The sequence below is a fragment of the Natator depressus genome, chromosome 25 (genome assembly GCF_965152275.1).
Source record: "Natator depressus isolate rNatDep1 chromosome 25, rNatDep2.hap1, whole genome shotgun sequence".
In the NCBI taxonomy this organism is placed as follows: Eukaryota; Metazoa; Chordata; order Testudines; family Cheloniidae; genus Natator; species Natator depressus.
In genome coordinates, this window is record NC_134258.1 from 11,285,314 (window position 1) to 11,302,124 (window position 16,811).

The 16,811-nt window shown below is 52.4% G+C and overlaps 1 protein-coding gene and 1 non-coding gene across 3 annotated transcripts in view; one reads left to right on the top strand and one right to left on the bottom strand.

The window, feature by feature from the left end:
- Positions 1-179: 179 nt before the first annotated feature.
- Positions 180-286, top strand: LOC141978027 (U6 spliceosomal RNA). The gene has a single exon (XR_012636322.1). It is a non-coding gene; the product is annotated as a U6 spliceosomal RNA (small nuclear RNA).
- A 4,703-nt stretch (positions 287-4,989) lies between these two features.
- The window catches only part of R3HDM4 (R3H domain containing 4), a 30,144-nt gene continuing 18,322 nt past the window's right edge, over positions 4,990-16,811 (bottom strand). Inside the window, exons 5-9 of one of the 2 annotated variants that reach the window (XM_074939677.1) lie at positions 13,328-13,451; positions 12,535-12,620; positions 9,684-9,769; positions 8,788-8,843; positions 4,990-6,980 (exon numbers count right to left, since the gene is read on the bottom strand). In XM_074939677.1, the coding sequence (XP_074795778.1) occupies positions 6,877-6,980; positions 8,788-8,843; positions 9,684-9,769; positions 12,535-12,620; positions 13,328-13,451 (456 nt within the window). In that variant the 3' untranslated portion in view covers positions 4,990-6,876. The remainder of the gene's footprint in view (positions 6,981-8,787; positions 8,844-9,683; positions 9,770-12,534; positions 12,621-13,327; positions 13,452-16,811) is intronic. The other variant, XM_074939678.1, reaches the window with a different exon arrangement.

The following is a 16,811-nucleotide window of genomic DNA, read 5'->3' on the forward strand; positions in this document are numbered from 1 at the left end:
CCAAATTTAAGTGGATTTAATGAAAATAAAAGCTTATTATGAAATAAAATAATGATATGTATTAAGTAAATAAGAATATTAATTAGGTACATATAGTTGACAACATACTAAAATCACCCTCACTGAAAATAAAATAAATTTCTAGAGATATAAATACTGAGCTGGTCCAGTTGGGATTTGTGCTCGCTTCGGCAGCACATATACTAAAATTGGAACGATACAGAGAAGATTAGCATGGCCCCTGCGCAAGGATGACACGCAAATTCGTGAAGCGTTCCATATTTTTCTTGCCTGCCCTTCTTGTAAGGAGTGAAAGGAAATGTCCCCTTGGGGCATTTCTCTTAACTTCCTCTGCAGCAGGGTTTTACAAATGACCCTAGTATTTGGGGCTGGGGCTGCCTAAATCTCTGCCTTTGGGAAAGTCCAAGACCCCACCCCACAAAAATCTCATTATTCAGAGGTACCCAAAGCAACTCTCGCATATTGAGGTTCCCCCATAACCCAAACTTACCCCACAATCTCACTCTTCATTCCCCAAATACATAGACCCAGATCCACCCCAGTTTTTTCTACTTGGTTACATACAAATAACTCTAGTATCTTGGTATTTGCATCCATGCAAATAAACCCCAGCAACTTGCTATTTGTGTAGACCCAAATAAACCCCAATATCTCAGTATCCAACAAAACTTCACTATCTCAAGTAAATTTGCAGAATTCCCCAGGCTCTCTCTCTTTAGGGAAAGTGACGTGCCATAATCTAATTGGCATGAGTTCCTGCCTGGCTTGGGACTTTGTTACACCCTGTAACTTGGACCAGGTTTGCCTGAAGTTCAATGAACCCAGATCAAGTTTTAAGCCACAGCCAGACCAAGGCTGGAGCCAGCCACGTGGGGGCTTGAGGTCAGCACAAGTGAGTGCTGAGGTTCAAGCAAGCTGGGGAGTGAGTTTTGGAGTGAATCAGGGACTCTCAGGTTTGAGCAAACACCCACCCACCATCTGGTGCCAAGGTGGGATTTGTGGTTTCAACATGAAACTTCAGGGACCTGCAGAACACGCTGCCAGCTGCTTCATTCAAACCAGAAAATTCCCAACCACAACTACGTTCGCTGCTGTTGCTGGGGAGGAAATCTGTGCCAAACCCCATTCTCATGGGCATTGGCGGTTTCATGTCCTCCTGGCTCCCATGAGCTGGGGAGGCATGGTGGGGGTGCAGAGAGTTACCGCCCCTAGCGACCACCCTGACTTACCCAGCTCCTTGACCTGTTCCCATTCCCTTTCCACGCTGCCTGCTCCCGGGAACAAGAAACAGCCTGAGACCTGGGGACGCATTCAGCTTCTTGACAGCTGGGCAGCCCTCTTTTAATTATTGTTAGCTCTCTTGTGGTAGTAGCCGGCAGGCTGTGTCATGGACCAGGGCCCCAGGGTGCTAGGGGCTGCACAAACAGACGCTCCCTGTCTCCCACTTTGCATGATGCAGTGTGACCAAGCGGGCCTCTGGGACAGTTCTCTCTCCCCTGGGGTGGCTTAAAGTCACTCCTCAGGCCTGGCGCTCTGTGGACACACCTGAGGCGCTGGGTTGGTCCCCCAGGGGCATGCAGCCGGCTGGTTTCATGTGTGTGCATGAAACATGCAAGTGGAACAAAGCATTGTGTCCCTTGTCTCCTCCGCATGATCACCCCTCCTCCTCCACCCTGTCCAGCAAAGGCAGATGGAGGCCGATCTAATGCACTTACAAACCCCAAATGAAAAAGTGCAAGATGAGAAAACCAGACAGAGAGCAGGTGGTGCTGGGAAGCCCTGTGGGCTCAGTCCTTGGGCTTGATGGCTCCAGTCAGAACCCGCAGGGGGCTTCAGAGCGATGACTGAAGCTCTGCCGGAATGAACCAGCCAGTTGGGCTGGCCAGAGGCCCCTCAGTCACTGTGATCCCCCTACAGCTCTCCCTCCGTGCAAGCTTGCTTCGCTCCCTGGCTCCTGCCTTCCCATGCAGCCCGGCAGGGGGTAACGCTTCTCCGCCATGGGTGGCCATTAGAGACCTCCTAGGGCTGCCTGGGGAGCCAGTAAGTGGCAAGAGCGAGAGCGAGCGCTCCACAGGGCTCCATCAGACTGGTGCCTTTAATGCCCGTGTGCCTGTGAATAAAGCTGCTCATTAGGGCCTGACTGCCCTGAGTTTCCATGTTCAACTGCAGCTTGCAAGGGGCTGAGGCAGCACCGTCTGTCCAGAAGCAGGAGAGATAAGGCACAAAGCCCAGTCCCGTGACCCTGGTCCCACTTTCAGCTTAGGCTGGGGTGGGTTGGGGAGGGGAGGGGACCGAATGGGCATCTCCCTGGCTCCCTAGAATCCAGATGCTCAGTGGCTACAGGATAAATGATAGTCAGTCCCCAGGGGTGCATACGAGTGTTTTGGGGAGTGTGCATATGGCCGCAAGGGGCAGATGTGTGGCTAGATGGAGGGTGATTGTCAGTGATCCAAGGGGGCAGGTGCATGAGTGATGGAAGGATGAGAGAGGGGGCTGGAGAACTAAAGAGAGTGGGCAGAAAGAGCCACAAGAGACTGACCCCACGGAAAGAGGGACTGAAAGAGAGACAGCAGAAGGAGGAAGACGTGGCAGATCACGATAACATCCCCCCCAAGAGAACGGAAGATTGAAAGAAGAGCAGAGGATCTGGACCAAGCTGTTCAGATTTTGGATCCTTACTCACAGGTTGTATCAGGCTTCTGATTCTACACACTTTCTCCTCTTCCCCCCAGCCCCCTGCTGCCAAGAACAGGGGAGTCTGCCAGCCCCATCTCCATTAATATGGCCACGCAGGGGGTTGGGGGTGATGGGGGGGGTTCACACCCATGCTCTTGTATGGAAAAGGCAAATGCGATGCAGAGACGTGTGTTCCTGCTGCCGGAGCGAGCCATTGTCCCATTTCTCGTCTGGGTGCTGAGTGGCACTTGTGCCCGGCCAAAGATGCTTTATTTTTCTAGAATACTCTTTGCAAATGAACACGGGGCTCCTGGATCCAGGGGCTGAGAGCACTGGCTGGAATTAAGGCTGCTGAAGGTAGATGGGCTGCGGGCTTCCCTAGCGTAGATACGACCATGGCCTTTCATCTAAGCTGCAGCCTCCTCCCTGCTTTGTCTGTGTTTGACAGTTTAAGAAATCAGCTATTATGGAGAACAAAGCTCCATAATACATAGTAGATAGACGTAAATTATATTTTCAATCACTGTCAGTTTCACAACACCCAGCATGCTAAGTGGATTTAAACTCAGCGGGTGGTGGCAGCTGGCACTGTTTCTCTTCAAATGAAGATTGGACAGTGCTACATCAGAAGCCCTGGAGTTTCTTCCAGTTAGGATGATTCACAAGTTAATTGCCTCACGTCTGAGCACGACGGGATATTCCATTAGGCCAGGTCTTCACTACGGACCACACAGTGGCACAGCCGGACCGCTGTAAGGCCTCCTGTGTAGCCGATATAGACTGATGGGAGAAAGCTCTCCCACCGGCATAATTAAATCACGCCTCAATGAGGGTCTCCTGCCGCCATAGCGCTGTCCACACTGTGTGCTTTTTCCACACCCTTCACCGACAAAAGTGCTTGTGTAGACAAACCCTTAGCGTCCTACACCTCTTGCTAACAATACCACCCTCAAGCCCTGGCTTGGACAGAAGGCGATCGCTATGACATGACACACGAGCAGACAGATGACTCCGGAGCACCATGATTTATTGTCCTTGTGCACATACCTTCCCCAGCTGAGTCAGCTCACAAGGAATCGTTTTTTCCCCCTTTCAGCAGAAGCCCCGGTTTTGGCCTCTGGTTTACAGCAGACTAAAGCATTACCAACGCCACACAGTCACCAGCCCACGCATGGATTTGCAGGTGAAGGCTGCGGTGAGAACAGGGGACGGTCCTTTCAACAGAGGCAAGAGCTGGGGCTGGCAGGTACAAGTGACACGATTAAAAAGAAAAATCGATAACCATTCCCGGAAGCACGACACACAACATCCATGTCCACGTTACAATCCGCAGTACGGTCCTGATCGGGTGCTGGGCTGCACAGAGGCACTGTCCGTGCCAAGATCACTTTGGTTTGCGCCATCTCACTAGACCAGGAGCATGGGCTGGAGAGGCAGTGTGCAGAGCTGGCAGGAGGGGACGCCAGGCCCCAGGGCAGAGCAGAGCAGGGACTCTGGCAGGAGTCTGCCTTTTCTGCCCAGAGCAGCTCCCAGAATAGTGCGTGGCTTTGACACGCATAAAAGCGCACCCACGGGAGGTCAAGGGCTGCGGTCTGCTATGCTGCATTGTCCAGCTAGAGCAGACCCCCACCCACGCCCAGGAGAGCCTTGCTGTCCAAAGCAAATCAAGGGTCCTCCACTGTTGCGTGAGAGTTTGTTTTGCTGAAAAAGGTTTTTTACATCCAGCTGGTTTACAAGGGAAGAGGAGATGTCAACGGAGCCCGATTCTCCACCCACTCAGTGTACAGCCTCACTCACGAGCTACACTGGTGCTCAGCGAGAAGAGGGGAAAGGGGCCTGATCCTGCCCTTCGGGGGCCTAATTGTGGTCACTAACCCATATAAGTCAGGAGTAACTCCAGTGAAACCAAGGGAGCCGCACTATAGCGGAGACGAGAATCAAGCCCCAAACCTGTGCAGAGAGTACAGAGCGCGCGCCTCAGTCGGGATTCTTTACTACTCACAGCTGCAGAGAATCCCAACACAGGAGCGTTTCCCCGCAGGGCTGATCAGACACAGGCAGCGCGGGATGGTGAAGAATCAAACCTGGCCCATCCCTTTAAACCAGCTGCTATGTACAGGTGAGAGCAGCTCTTGATATGCACCAAATTAAACACCCCAACACGTAGTATACATATTAAAAACCACACATATCCGAACGGGCTCGTTACAGCACTAGAGAGCTGGAAACGGAGCCATTTAAATTGCGCCATGATATAAAACTCCCCCCCGCCCTCCCCCCGCGCCAGATACCCCTGGCAGACCCAGGTGGCCCAAGCTGTGATGCTCAGCTCTGACCACCCAGCCACGCTTGCGAGCGGCTGGACTGCTAAGGCCCTGGCTTGGATTCCACAATCACCAACACACATCTGTATAAATGACACACTATTATATTAAGAAAAGGCCCCCACACTGCAGAGAAAGCCAGACCTTTGTGTTACTGTCTCACTGATAACTGTACCAAAGCTTAAACAATAGCGGTCTGGCTTCAGAGGGCTGTTTGCTCAATGCCAATCTACACGGAGGCACTAAACAATGGGCTAGTTACTCCCACTCAGGGCTGGCTCCCTGGACAGCTTCTCCGCTGAGCTTCTGTCAGAACTAACAGATCGCTCTCCCTAGTCCAAAACCAAGCAGCCAGCAGGGGAGGGGGGCGCTGAGTCCTGCTTGGACACGTCTTTGAGCTTTTCACACAGATATTTCACTCTTTTGCCAAGGCTAGGTAAGTGCTATGCATGCATTCGGTGGGATCTACACCCCCTATATGCCACTGGATTGTATCCAGGGCTGACCCTGCGATGTTTTAAAGCGCTCTGTGGCGAGTGGAAGTAGGGTTAGGCACCAGCCAAAGCAGGCTGTTGCAGTCTGTGGTAATTGACCCCAGGCTCTTCCCCTGCCTCCCTGGTTTGTGAAATGCAATTTACAAGTTATATGCTCCAGGCAGCTGCTGGACATTCCGGTCCTGATTCGGCAAAGCACTTCAGCCTCTGCTGAAGCTTTAGGCTCCTGTTGAAGTGTTTACTGAGCTGGTGAATGAGACCAATTCAGATGCTCAACGGCAAGGTCAGAACCGCTGAAATGCTAAGACCGAAAGGGAACTGTTTTGTCACAAAAATACTGCTCCAAATTCACCCCCGGGGGAAGCCAGAGGCACCCAGGGACAGGCTGTTTGTGTTTAAATGAGCTTCCAGGGAGCGCAGCTACTGCTGGGAGATAGCGCCACGCCCAAGGCAGGGCTAGGCAGACTGGTCTCACACCATAAGCATGGTGATATCTGGCAGCTGCAGCAGGTCCTGGAGTCTCCCTGCCAAGCTAAGAGGCCAGTGAGTCAGAGAAATGAGGGCAGGATGTGGCCCGAAGGGGCTGAGATGAAGGGCCCATCTCCACTATTCAAGAGCGATCTTGTTCCCCCAGGACCAATAAAAGCACAATTCCATTTTATGAGAACAGGACTTTCACCATCGCCCCGAACCTGGCTGGATTCTGAATCCGGAACAGGCAGCAGGGGAGACCCCTGGAGTCAGCTCCTACCACCCTCACCCGCAGGACTCTGCCCATCCAGGGCAAAGGCTTCAAGAGAGGCAGAGTCCTCAGTCCTGACCATGTCTTTGGGAAGGGGTTGGACACTTGAGCATGACAAAGGTTGATGTTTTGGGCTGTCCAATAGGTGGTTCCATTCCAGACAGAGTGGTGTGCCTGGGGGGTGCTTGCAGGCCTCTGCCAGACCCCCCCGCCTGCGAGGAGCAGAGATGGTGCCCTCCACCGGGTACCAGGAGCGGTATGGAGAAGGCTTGGGTGGAACCAGGAGCAACCAGGGGTGGGGAGGAAGCTGGAAGTCACACCCACGTGTTGCAAAGCTTGTGCCACACGGGGAAGAGACAGTGGCAGCTGCGGAAGATGCCTGCAGAGCTTCAGCGCTGGGCAAGGGAAGACTTCCCGTCTTGAAGCAGGGCACAAGGGATGGCGATCTAACCCACTCCACACAAACCCACCCGCCAGTTAGGCCATTGCACAAGTGCAGAGAATCGTCGGAGAGGGTGGGGACACACCCCATTTGTACGCTGAGGACTGAGTGGACGGATAGCAGATCTGGGGATCATAGAAGCCTTCAGAGCACCAAGTGGGATGTCTTCCAGGCTTATCAGCTCATCTGTTCCAAGTAGGCGGACAGCAGTAACTCTGGGGGCAGGAAGACTCCGTGTTTGTTGCTCACTTTCATTTGGCGTTTCCCTTCAAAGTCAGAACCTGGACAGAGAGAGGAAGGAATATGAGTTCTTTTTTTGGAGCCAGATCATGCCTCCATCTCTCACACAGTCAGAGCAAAGACCACAGGATTTGGGCCTGCAACTGGGGTCATATTCTGGGCCCAAACAGAAAGATAAAGTGCTCTTCTACTCACTCACCCCAGTGATCAGACCAGGTGGGTCTCATTAGTTCCGATCCAGGGGGGATAAGCTAGATGAGCATCTAACACAGAAGGCACCAGAGGCATCGACAGTGGTGTCCTGCCTGGAGAAAACTGCCAGCCACAGCCACACTCAGGAGAACTCTTGGGTTGACGTTTGTGTTTGGTTACTTAAGGTTGACATTTTCAAAGTCGCCTGAGGGTGCTGGGCAGCCAAGCTGATAAATGCAAGCCTCAAAGAGGAGGTAAGTTTGGGCCAGATCCGGAATGTTTGCATGCACTGGGTTAAGAACAGGGCAGGAGCACACCTGCTTGCAGACCCCACAATGACCTCTCACAGCACTGCCCAGAGAGAGGCAAGTAGAATCAGCCATGTTTTACAGATGGGGAAACTGAAGCACAGCATGACAATATGACTTGCCCAAGGTCAGAGTCTCTGGCAGGATTCGAGACCAGGCCCAGCCCACATCTGAGCTGCTAAACCACTGTGCCTCCCAGCTGCAAGGTGCTGTATTCCCAGTAGGATTTGTATGTGCTCATTTCCAACACAAAAAGTTAGCCTCGCCCCGTGAGCTCCCTTCGCACACAGACCGCACACAGCATGCCCTTCCAGCCCATAACACCCTCCAGACAGACACTCTCCTGCTGGCTTCTGGTGGCCAGGCCAGCTCGCTGCCTGGAAGGGAGCCGCAGACAAAGGCTGATGCAACAAGAGACTGACTGGGCCAAGCGAACAGCTGGTTGTTTTGAACCCACTGAGCCAAACCTCCCGATGAACAAGTGGAAGGACGGAAGCATGCTCACTCCCCAGTGAATGGCTCACCCAGAGCAGCCGCCGATAGTGAGATCAATTCTAGGACCGGCAGGACGTCTCCCAAGGGCTCATCCTTGCGGTGGGATGTCGAATCTCTGGGCCAAACTAGGCCCCGGTATAAGCAGCAGCAACTCCCACTGACTTTCCAACATGCCAGAGTGAATGGGGTTCCCAGCCCAGACATGCCACCCAACACACTCCAATTCCATCTCCCCTAATGCACACCCCGCTAGCTGTAAGCAGTACCGCAGCTTGGGAACAGATTTCTTCCTTTCCCCACCCCTGGGCCTTGCCAGAGGGTGCATGGAATAATGACGCACAGCGGGAGGGAAGCAAAGCCCAGGACAGTCAAATGGGTTGCAAGAAGTTCATTGAGCTGTGTAATTAAGGGCTGCATCCTGGCGTTTGGATTCTTAGGATCTGGCCCTAAGAGGACTGGCCATACAGAATGGTGCTTAGCATTTGAGACAGCAACTTGCATTTCCAACTGCTGTACAAACAGTAGCTAGTCAAACCCTGCAGCACCCTAGCGGAGCAGGAATTAGGCACTGGAAGATACCCCAGGCTGCACGACTCCTAACTGGCACAGCTGGGATTACAATGCTGGAATTCCTGCCTCCCAGCCCCATGCGGCCTTCAAACAATCTCCCAGGGTAACCCACCTGACTCCCCAGCTCCCAGAGCCACGGGGAAACACTGGCAGCGTGTGGTGAGAGTTATCTGGGAGCTGCAGTGGAAGGCGAGCAGGGGTGACGGGAGGGTGGGGAGGAAGAGGGCTTAGCTGGAGAGGCTTGATAGCAATGGAGAGAGGAGAACCAAAACAAGGCTCTTACTGGCAGAGACGAGGTCCATGTACTGGCAGAGGGCATGGAGCAGCAGCCGCTCAAAGCTGGAACAAAAACAAACCCACCGGGCTTTGGTCACAAGTGGTTCTTTAAACTCCACCATCAGAGCTCAGGGATCAAAAGCTTCACAGCACATTAGGCCCCCTGCGGCAAACGAGCTATTGGTCTAGATAACCTGAGACTGGAGCTAATCCGGCCATCTCTCTCTGAAGAGGACGGGTTGGTTGATTCCCTCTCCAGCGAGCGATCTCAGATCAGATCCGACTCTTGGGGTATGTCTACACTGCAGTCAAACACCCGGGGCTGGCCTGTATCAGCTGACTCAGGCTCGCGGGACTATACAATCAGTGGAGACAGCCAGGCTTGGGCTAGAACCTGTGCTCTGGGACCCCTGAGGGGGAAGGGTCCCACAGCCCGGGCTCCAGCCCAAGACTGGACATCTACACTGCGATTTTATAGCCCAGCAGCCTGAGCCCTCCCGAACGCGAGTCAGCTGCCATGCGCCAGCCACAGGCGTTTTCTTGCAGTGAGGACATACCCACGTTTGGTGGACGGAAGGCAAACGACTGGGTTCGAGGGGATGCAGGCAGAGGCCTCCGATCCCCACAAGTCCATTGCAACAGGCATCTCCGAAGAACTCGAGTCAAAGGCCCCTTCGTGGGGCAGCTCTGTCTGGTTCGTGCCTGCAGTCTGCAAGATCAGCCCCAAAGATCCTGTGTACCTGGCACCTTGACCGATTGACCGTCACACACACCCAGTGACCTCATTACTAAGCGGGAACCAGCTCAAGCAGGAGTCACCATGCAAAACCCTCCCTCCTCCCACTTCCTCTGGGACAGGAGCAAAGGTGTCCTGCCGTCCCAGCAGCAAGGAAAAAGGATTACCTATTGTCCATCATTGCTGTGTAGACAGAGTGAGGGGTGACGGAGAAAAAGGCCAGTAACTCCTCCTCCAGACACTCCAGAGTCCCCTGCAAAAACGAGAATCAGGTGGGGGTGACAATATGGCTGAGAAGCTATTTGGAAGCTTGAAACCAGCATCAGGTCACCACCTGCAGGCTAGGAGCTGCATGCATCCAGAAAGCTGAGCCAGCCGACAGGCCGACCCGCAAACAGAATGCCACAAGATCCCAGACATCTCCCTCCGAAGTGGATGGTTGCCAGGATATTGGGTCTTCCATACCCCTGGGCAGCAAGCTTCCGTGCCTGCGTGGTTTGTGTTCCCTACATGAAGTCACATTCTGCCGCCTCACCTGTGCAGGCAGGGAGTTGATGCACACAGCTGGTCACAGGGACCGGGCCCCAGGAACATCTCTGCTTTTGTAATCAGAGCCAGGTTTGGGAAAAAAATAAATATAATGCAGCATTTCAGATCTGACTCTTCGGCGGGTGGCAGATCAGCAAGTCCCAGCAGACCAGGCCCAGCTCCCCCGTGTCAGGGCAGGTGGGCTCAACTGAGCGAATTCAAGGGGGGAGGCAGGGGTGATAACGGCCTGTCAGAGGGGGTGTGATGGGACAAGGGGCCAGCTGCCCAGTAAGATTGCCCTGGAACTGCTGTTCCAGAAGAGTAACAGAGCTGGCTGGGAGTGCGAAGCTGCACGAAGCAGGATCACTAGAGACCCCTGGGGAGGGAGGCTGTGAAACCCTGGGACAAAGGCTGGGCTGAGGGACCGTTTCACTTGCTTACGTTTGGACAATAAACCCAATCAGAAGGATGCTGGGCATGGAAAGCTGGGGAGAAGCCATGCATGTCACGGTGCCTTCCTGCAAGCCTTTCCAGACCCACTGAGAGCAACTGACCAAGATGTAGGATGTGAAGCACCAGCCTTTAGCTGTTACCAATGGAGAGGGAAAATCATTCCAATCAGGGTATTGGATCAGGACTCCCGGGTTCTGTTCTCAGTTCTGCCACTGATCCATGCAGGATCTTGGATAGGTCACTTCTCTCCGCAGCCCCAGTCTCTTTAATCTCTGTATTTGCCCAGTGCCCAGCATAATGAGCTCCTGATCTCCAGTGGGGCATCTAGGCTCTGCTGCAATACAAATCATTCAGATGGGTGTTTGATGGGGATGGGACGGGGGAACCTCATTCTCTGTAGCATGAGGCAAGCAAGAATCCAGGAGCAGCAGCTCCCAGCTCCAGAGCTTGTGAAGAGAAACCACAGCGCTGGTGTGTTTCCCCTAAACAGTCTCTCCCAGAAAATATTTACATTCTCGTTAACAACGGAGCAGCAGCTAAAACGCTTCCAGGAGGTTACTCTGGCTTCCTGTCTCCCGCCTGCCCCTGAGTATAATAAGCGAGGAGCTACAGCACAGCTCTTTGGAGCACCATGACCTAAGAAATTAGCGGCAAAGATTGGTGCAATTGGAGAGCAAATCGGAGCAGCCACGCCAGGCACAAGCTGGAGCTGCTTTTAAAAGCAGGTGCTGAACAGAGGCAGCAGAAAAACAGACCAAGAAAATTATAGCACTGAAAATCAAAATCAAAGGAAGTGGAGACCAAGGGCCCTTCGGTAACAAGGGATAATTGGCAGTGTATGCCTACTGACGTGCCAGGTCATACCAGATCAAGCGTAATGTCTTCCTCCCATCAGTGGAGGTGCATGATGGGAGCGTGCACCCAGGCGGTGAAGTCTAGATACCCTTTTGGATCCTTCATGTCGTTCCCTTCCCCACCTCCTTCCTACAGACCTTGCTCCCTTCTTTCTTCATGTTTGATCATCGAACTCTCGCAGAGACAACTTCATCCTCTGGCGCAAACCAGGGCTAAGGCGTCAGATGCCCTGGAGGGATAAATCCTCCATCTCCGGAATAGGAACAGCACAGGCTGGGGCAGAGCAAGCTTCCCCGCAGCGGCCTGCCAGCGCCCCTCAACCCATTGTGGAGAGGCCACCTCTATGGAGGAGGCTGGCGCTGTCTCAGTGCCCCAGTGGTTCCTTGGTTTTCCCCCTGCCGAAGTTTATTAATAAAGGGAGGGCAGCTGTGATTTGTGTGATGTGGACACACCAGAAGCTAGCTGGAGACCTAGAGACACTCGACCCTCTAGCCCCTGCCCTCAGGGACTGAACAGCCAGCAGATGACAAGAATTCAGTCCTTACTGACCCGGATCACATTGAAACCCCACAACCTAGAAATTACAGGCTCCATTTCCCCCCTGCCCCGCTCCCAGAATCTCTGAGCCACTCTGCTCTTGAGCTGACTAGACTTCTCTGGTCACGCCCTGTGCACTGCGATTTCGACACCTGATTCCCATGAACCGTACTGGGTGGAAACCTTTAGCCCAAGCTTCCTGTGTCGACTGCAGCATCTTCAGCATCAACAATCTGCAGCTCGTGACGTACCCGTGCTGGCCTTAAGCTAACGAGCTTGCTAAAAATAGCAGCGGGGCCAGGGCGGCTTGGGCTGCACAAGCCCACCCCCCCACCCCCCCCGGATCCTTGCTCGCTTGTGTGGCTGGCACCACCGCGTCCTCACTGCTCTTTTTAGCGAGCTGGCCAGATTGAAGCTAGTGCAAGTATATGAACACGAGCTGCAAATCACACCGCCAGCTGCAGCGTAGAGATACCCTCGTGCAGCAAGCTGCAGCCGCATCAGGAAGAGTCAGAACAAGCATTGGCTCCACCCACTGGATAGAAGAGGCACCTGGGTCACCGACCCTATAGGAAACTTCTAGTTCTAGATGGGAGCTTCCGGCACCTGGACAGTCACCAGACCAATGACGTGACAGGGTCTCACCATGGGGATCCTGCCTCGTCTCAGCGTGGTGCGCAGCCGGCGGCTGATGCGCTGGAAACATTCTTTCGGCGTGTAAGCAGGATGCTCTGGAGGAAACAAAGACACAGATTTAAAGAATCGGCATTCCCAGTGTTGTTCAGGGACGAGACAGCTGCAGCCGCAAGCCAGGGACTTGAATGAATGTTGGAGAAACCAGGCAAATGCAGAGTGAAGGTCGCACTCCTCAAACAAGGTGCACAAGTCACCATAACTCTGCCCCAGTGGGGATGTCAGCCAGGCATCTTCTCTTCTTAGCATGTGAAGGGCACAAGAGGCAGCAACCTTCCCCACCAGAGCACCTCCAGTGGAGGGGCATGCCGAGGGCAGCTTGGCCAAGAGGGATCTGGAACAGGAAGAGGCACGCTGTGCCAGTCACCCCAGTGATTCCCTGCAGCTGCAAGCCCCGTATGCCTGGAATCAGGGAGACACAAGTTGCTTCCCCTCTGTCCTGAACCAGCCTCAGCACCAGCACAGGGATGAACTTACCCCCATAGCTCCGGGTGGCATGACCTGCCCCCTCTCACCTCTGTGGGGTCTGGGCAGACACACCTGATAAACTGAGGCTCAATATTAACTAGGTCCCTGCTGATTCTTTTAGCAGAGAGGGCAGGTTGTCACGCTTCTCTGGCACGGAGAGATGTAGGAGGAAGTGTGAGCAGGGGGCAGTGGGGCAGCAAGGTGATGCCCGGGAACGTAACGCCCACTTCAAGATTCAAAGTCACCCCTGTCCAGCCTTTCCTTCCCCTCTCGGTACCTTTCCACGTGTCCTCTGCTTTAACAGGGAGCTTCCTCTTGTGCTTCTTCTTGGCCTCTTCCTCTAGGTAGAGCAGGACCCGCTCCTGTTCCTCACCAGACCGGTTCATGAAGTCATTCCAGATCTGCGAAGGGAAGTCACACCACAATTTCAGTGTAGATGTGTGCAGGGGACTCCAATTCAGTCACCAGAACTCGGCCACTTCAGGTACATGCAACGCCGTGGTCTCCTGGCACCACCTGAAACTTGGATAAATTACGGCCTCTCTAGCCAACCCCCCCAGTCCTTGGAGCTTGTCAGATGGGGCCAATCTGTTCAGTGAAGTCCTCGGACAGCCTAGAAAATCCACAGCCTGCAAGGAACAGAGATGAACAGACTACTTGACAGGAAGAGCCTTGCCTGCCTAGCCCTGCCCTTCTAACAATGCTTGAGTTCGCACCCAGAGATATTGGATCAGAGTTTGGAGCTCGTAACACCAGGCCTCTGAACTTGCTACTTATTCATTCTGGGAGCACCTCAAGGTGTTAGTTCTGATCCAAGAAGTTCTGCATGGCCCTGGTGTGGCAATGATCCCCCTCCAGGAGGTTTTGCTGTCAGCTCCTGGGGCTGAAAGCGCTGGAACCTGTGGCAGGATATTCTCAGAACGGGCTTTGGACTTTGCTCCTCTGGCCCCTGGAATATTCCAGGACTCTCCGCAAGATGCATCTGTCTGGGTCAAGTGGTTCACTGATCACCAGATTGTTTCGGGGGCAGGAAATGCAGGTTTGCTGTCTTTTTTGGACCCAACCTATTAATGGGTTTTTTTAATGAATGTGATGAGTGCTGAAATGATGGTGCCATTTATGAAATCCAACTGATCTCAGAGCTAAAGGCTAATTAGTCTTTCTAACCCACGCCACACTTTGATCATAAAAGGCTACAGGCATACTGGGTTTATTACTGGTTTCAGTCCTGCACTCACAGCACCAGCCCTGCCCCTGGATCTTAGATAAGCTGGGGAGAGATCAGCTTTCTCTGCCTTAAAAAGCGCACACGAGCAAGGTGATGCTGTATTCTATTGGTCAGATTCCAAGGCCAGAAGGGACCATTGTTATCATCTAGTCTGACCTACTGTATAACACAGGCCAGAGAACTCCCCCAAAATAACTCCTAGAGCAGAGCTTTTAGAAAAACATCTCATCTTGATTTAAAAATTGTCAGTGGTAAAAAATCCACCACAACCCTGGGTAAACTGTTCCAACAATTAATTACTCTCACCATTAAAAATTTACACCTCATTTCCAGTCTGAATGTGTCTAGCTTCAACTTCCAGTCAGTGGATCGTGTTACACTTTTCTCTGCTAGCTTGAAGAGCCCATTATTAAATATTTGTTCCCCTGTAGCAGAGTGGTCACCCGCTCCTGCCTTAAAAGGCTTAAAACAGCCCGGGGAGAGGGCTGTGGCAGGGAAGGAAAAGCGGGGCTGATTGGGAGAAGCAGCCTCAGCTGGGGGCCATGCGCCAGTCAGGCCGCAGCTGGCCCTTATAAGAGGACAGTGGGCCAGGAGCACACAGAGTCTCCTCTAGCTGTGGAGGGAGATGGGCCTCGCTGCTGGGGAGCGTACCAGGGTACCTGAGGTGAAGCAGTGCTGGGGAAGGCCAGAGGAGCTGGGAGGCTCCAGACTGGAAAAGCCCCAGGCTGCAGGCCTGGCAGACGGCCTAAAAGAGGGTACTGGGGTTGCAACAGGGCAGCCCAAGGATAGGCAGAGGCAGCGGGTCCAAACCCCCCTTGCCTATGACGACTGGTTTATACAGACTGCAGTTGGCCCCAGTGAAAGGGGGCTAGATGGGGACTGGCTGTAGTCCATAGGCTGTGGTAAGGTGGGGATAGAGGGTGGGGGGTTCCCTGGGGAGGGGAGACCCAGATCTGTGGGGTATTGCCTGGAGGGGCAGCACCCCAGGTAAAAGGGCACCAGGGTCCGGGAGGGACACGGGGGCCAGCGATGGCGAGACACCGGCAGAGGGTGCTCCTGAGCTGGTAAAAAGAGCTAATTCCCAGACAGCCAGCAGGAGGCGCCGCAGGGGTGAGTCGTGCCCCGTTACATCCCCATGTAGGTACTTATAGACTGAGGATCAAGTCACCCTTGAACCTTCTCTTTGTTCAGCTAAATGGATCGAGCTCCTGGAGTCTGTCATTATACAGCGTGTTTTCTAATCCTTTAATCCATCTCATGGCTCTTCTCTGAACCCTCCCCAGCTTGTCAACGATCTTCTAAAATTAGGGACACCACAGCTGGACACAGCATTCCAGCAGAGGTTGCACCAGTGCCAAATACAGAGGTAAACTAACATCTCTGCTCCCCTCTTTATGCATCCCAGGATGGTATTAGCCCTTTTGGATACAGAGCTGCACGAGGAGCTCACGTTCAGCTGATTATCCACATCCCCCCCCACAATCTTTCTCAGAGTCCCTGCTTCCCAGGAGAGAGTCCCCCGTCCAGGAAATATGGCCTGCATTCTTTGTTCCTAGATGTATACCTTTGCATCTAGCCATATTAAAAATGCATATTGTTTGCTTGGGCCCAGCTTGCTAAGCTATCCAGACTGCTCTGTATCAGTGACCTGTCCTCTTCATTACTTACCACTCCCCCAATTTGTGTGTCACCTGCAAACGTTCAGAGAGGATTTTACAATTTCTTCCAGGTTATTCATCAAAATGTTAAACCACGCAGGATCAAGAACAGATCCCTGCAGAATCCTACTAGAAATGCACCTGTTCAATCATGATTCAAAGTTTACAGTTACATTTTAAGATCTATCAGTTAGCCAGCTTTTAATCCACTTCATGTGTGCCATGTTAAATTTGATATCTTTCTAGTTCTCTTTTTTTAATCAAAATGTAGTGCAGTACTAAGTCAAATGTCTTACAGAAGTCTAAGTATTACATCAACACTATTACCTTTATCATCCAAACTTTTAATCTCAAAAAAAGTTGAGAGGATCTGTCTTCCATAAACCCATGTTGAATGGCATTAGTTACACTACCCTCCTTTAATTCTTTAATAAATCAAGTCCTGTATTAGCTGCTGCGTTATCTTGCCCTGGATCGATATCCTACTGACAGGCCTATCATTACCTAGGTCATCCCATTTACCCTTTTTAAATATTCTAGTCTTCTGGAACTTCCCCAGTGTTCCAAGACTTATTGAAAAAAATCAATATTAACGGTCCAGAGAGCTCCTCAGCCAGCTCTTTTAAAACTCTTGAATGCAAGTTATCTGGACCTGTTGATTTTTAAGATACCTAACTTTAGTAGCTGTTATTTAACATCCTCTTGAGATACTAGTGGAATGGAAAGAGTGTTATCATAGGAGAGGACATCCCCCCCGTCCCCAAATACAGAACAGAAATATTTATTGAACACTTCTGCCTTATTATTGACAATTCTACCAGTTCCATCTAATAATGAACCAATATCATTGTTAGGATTCTTTTTGTTCCTAATAT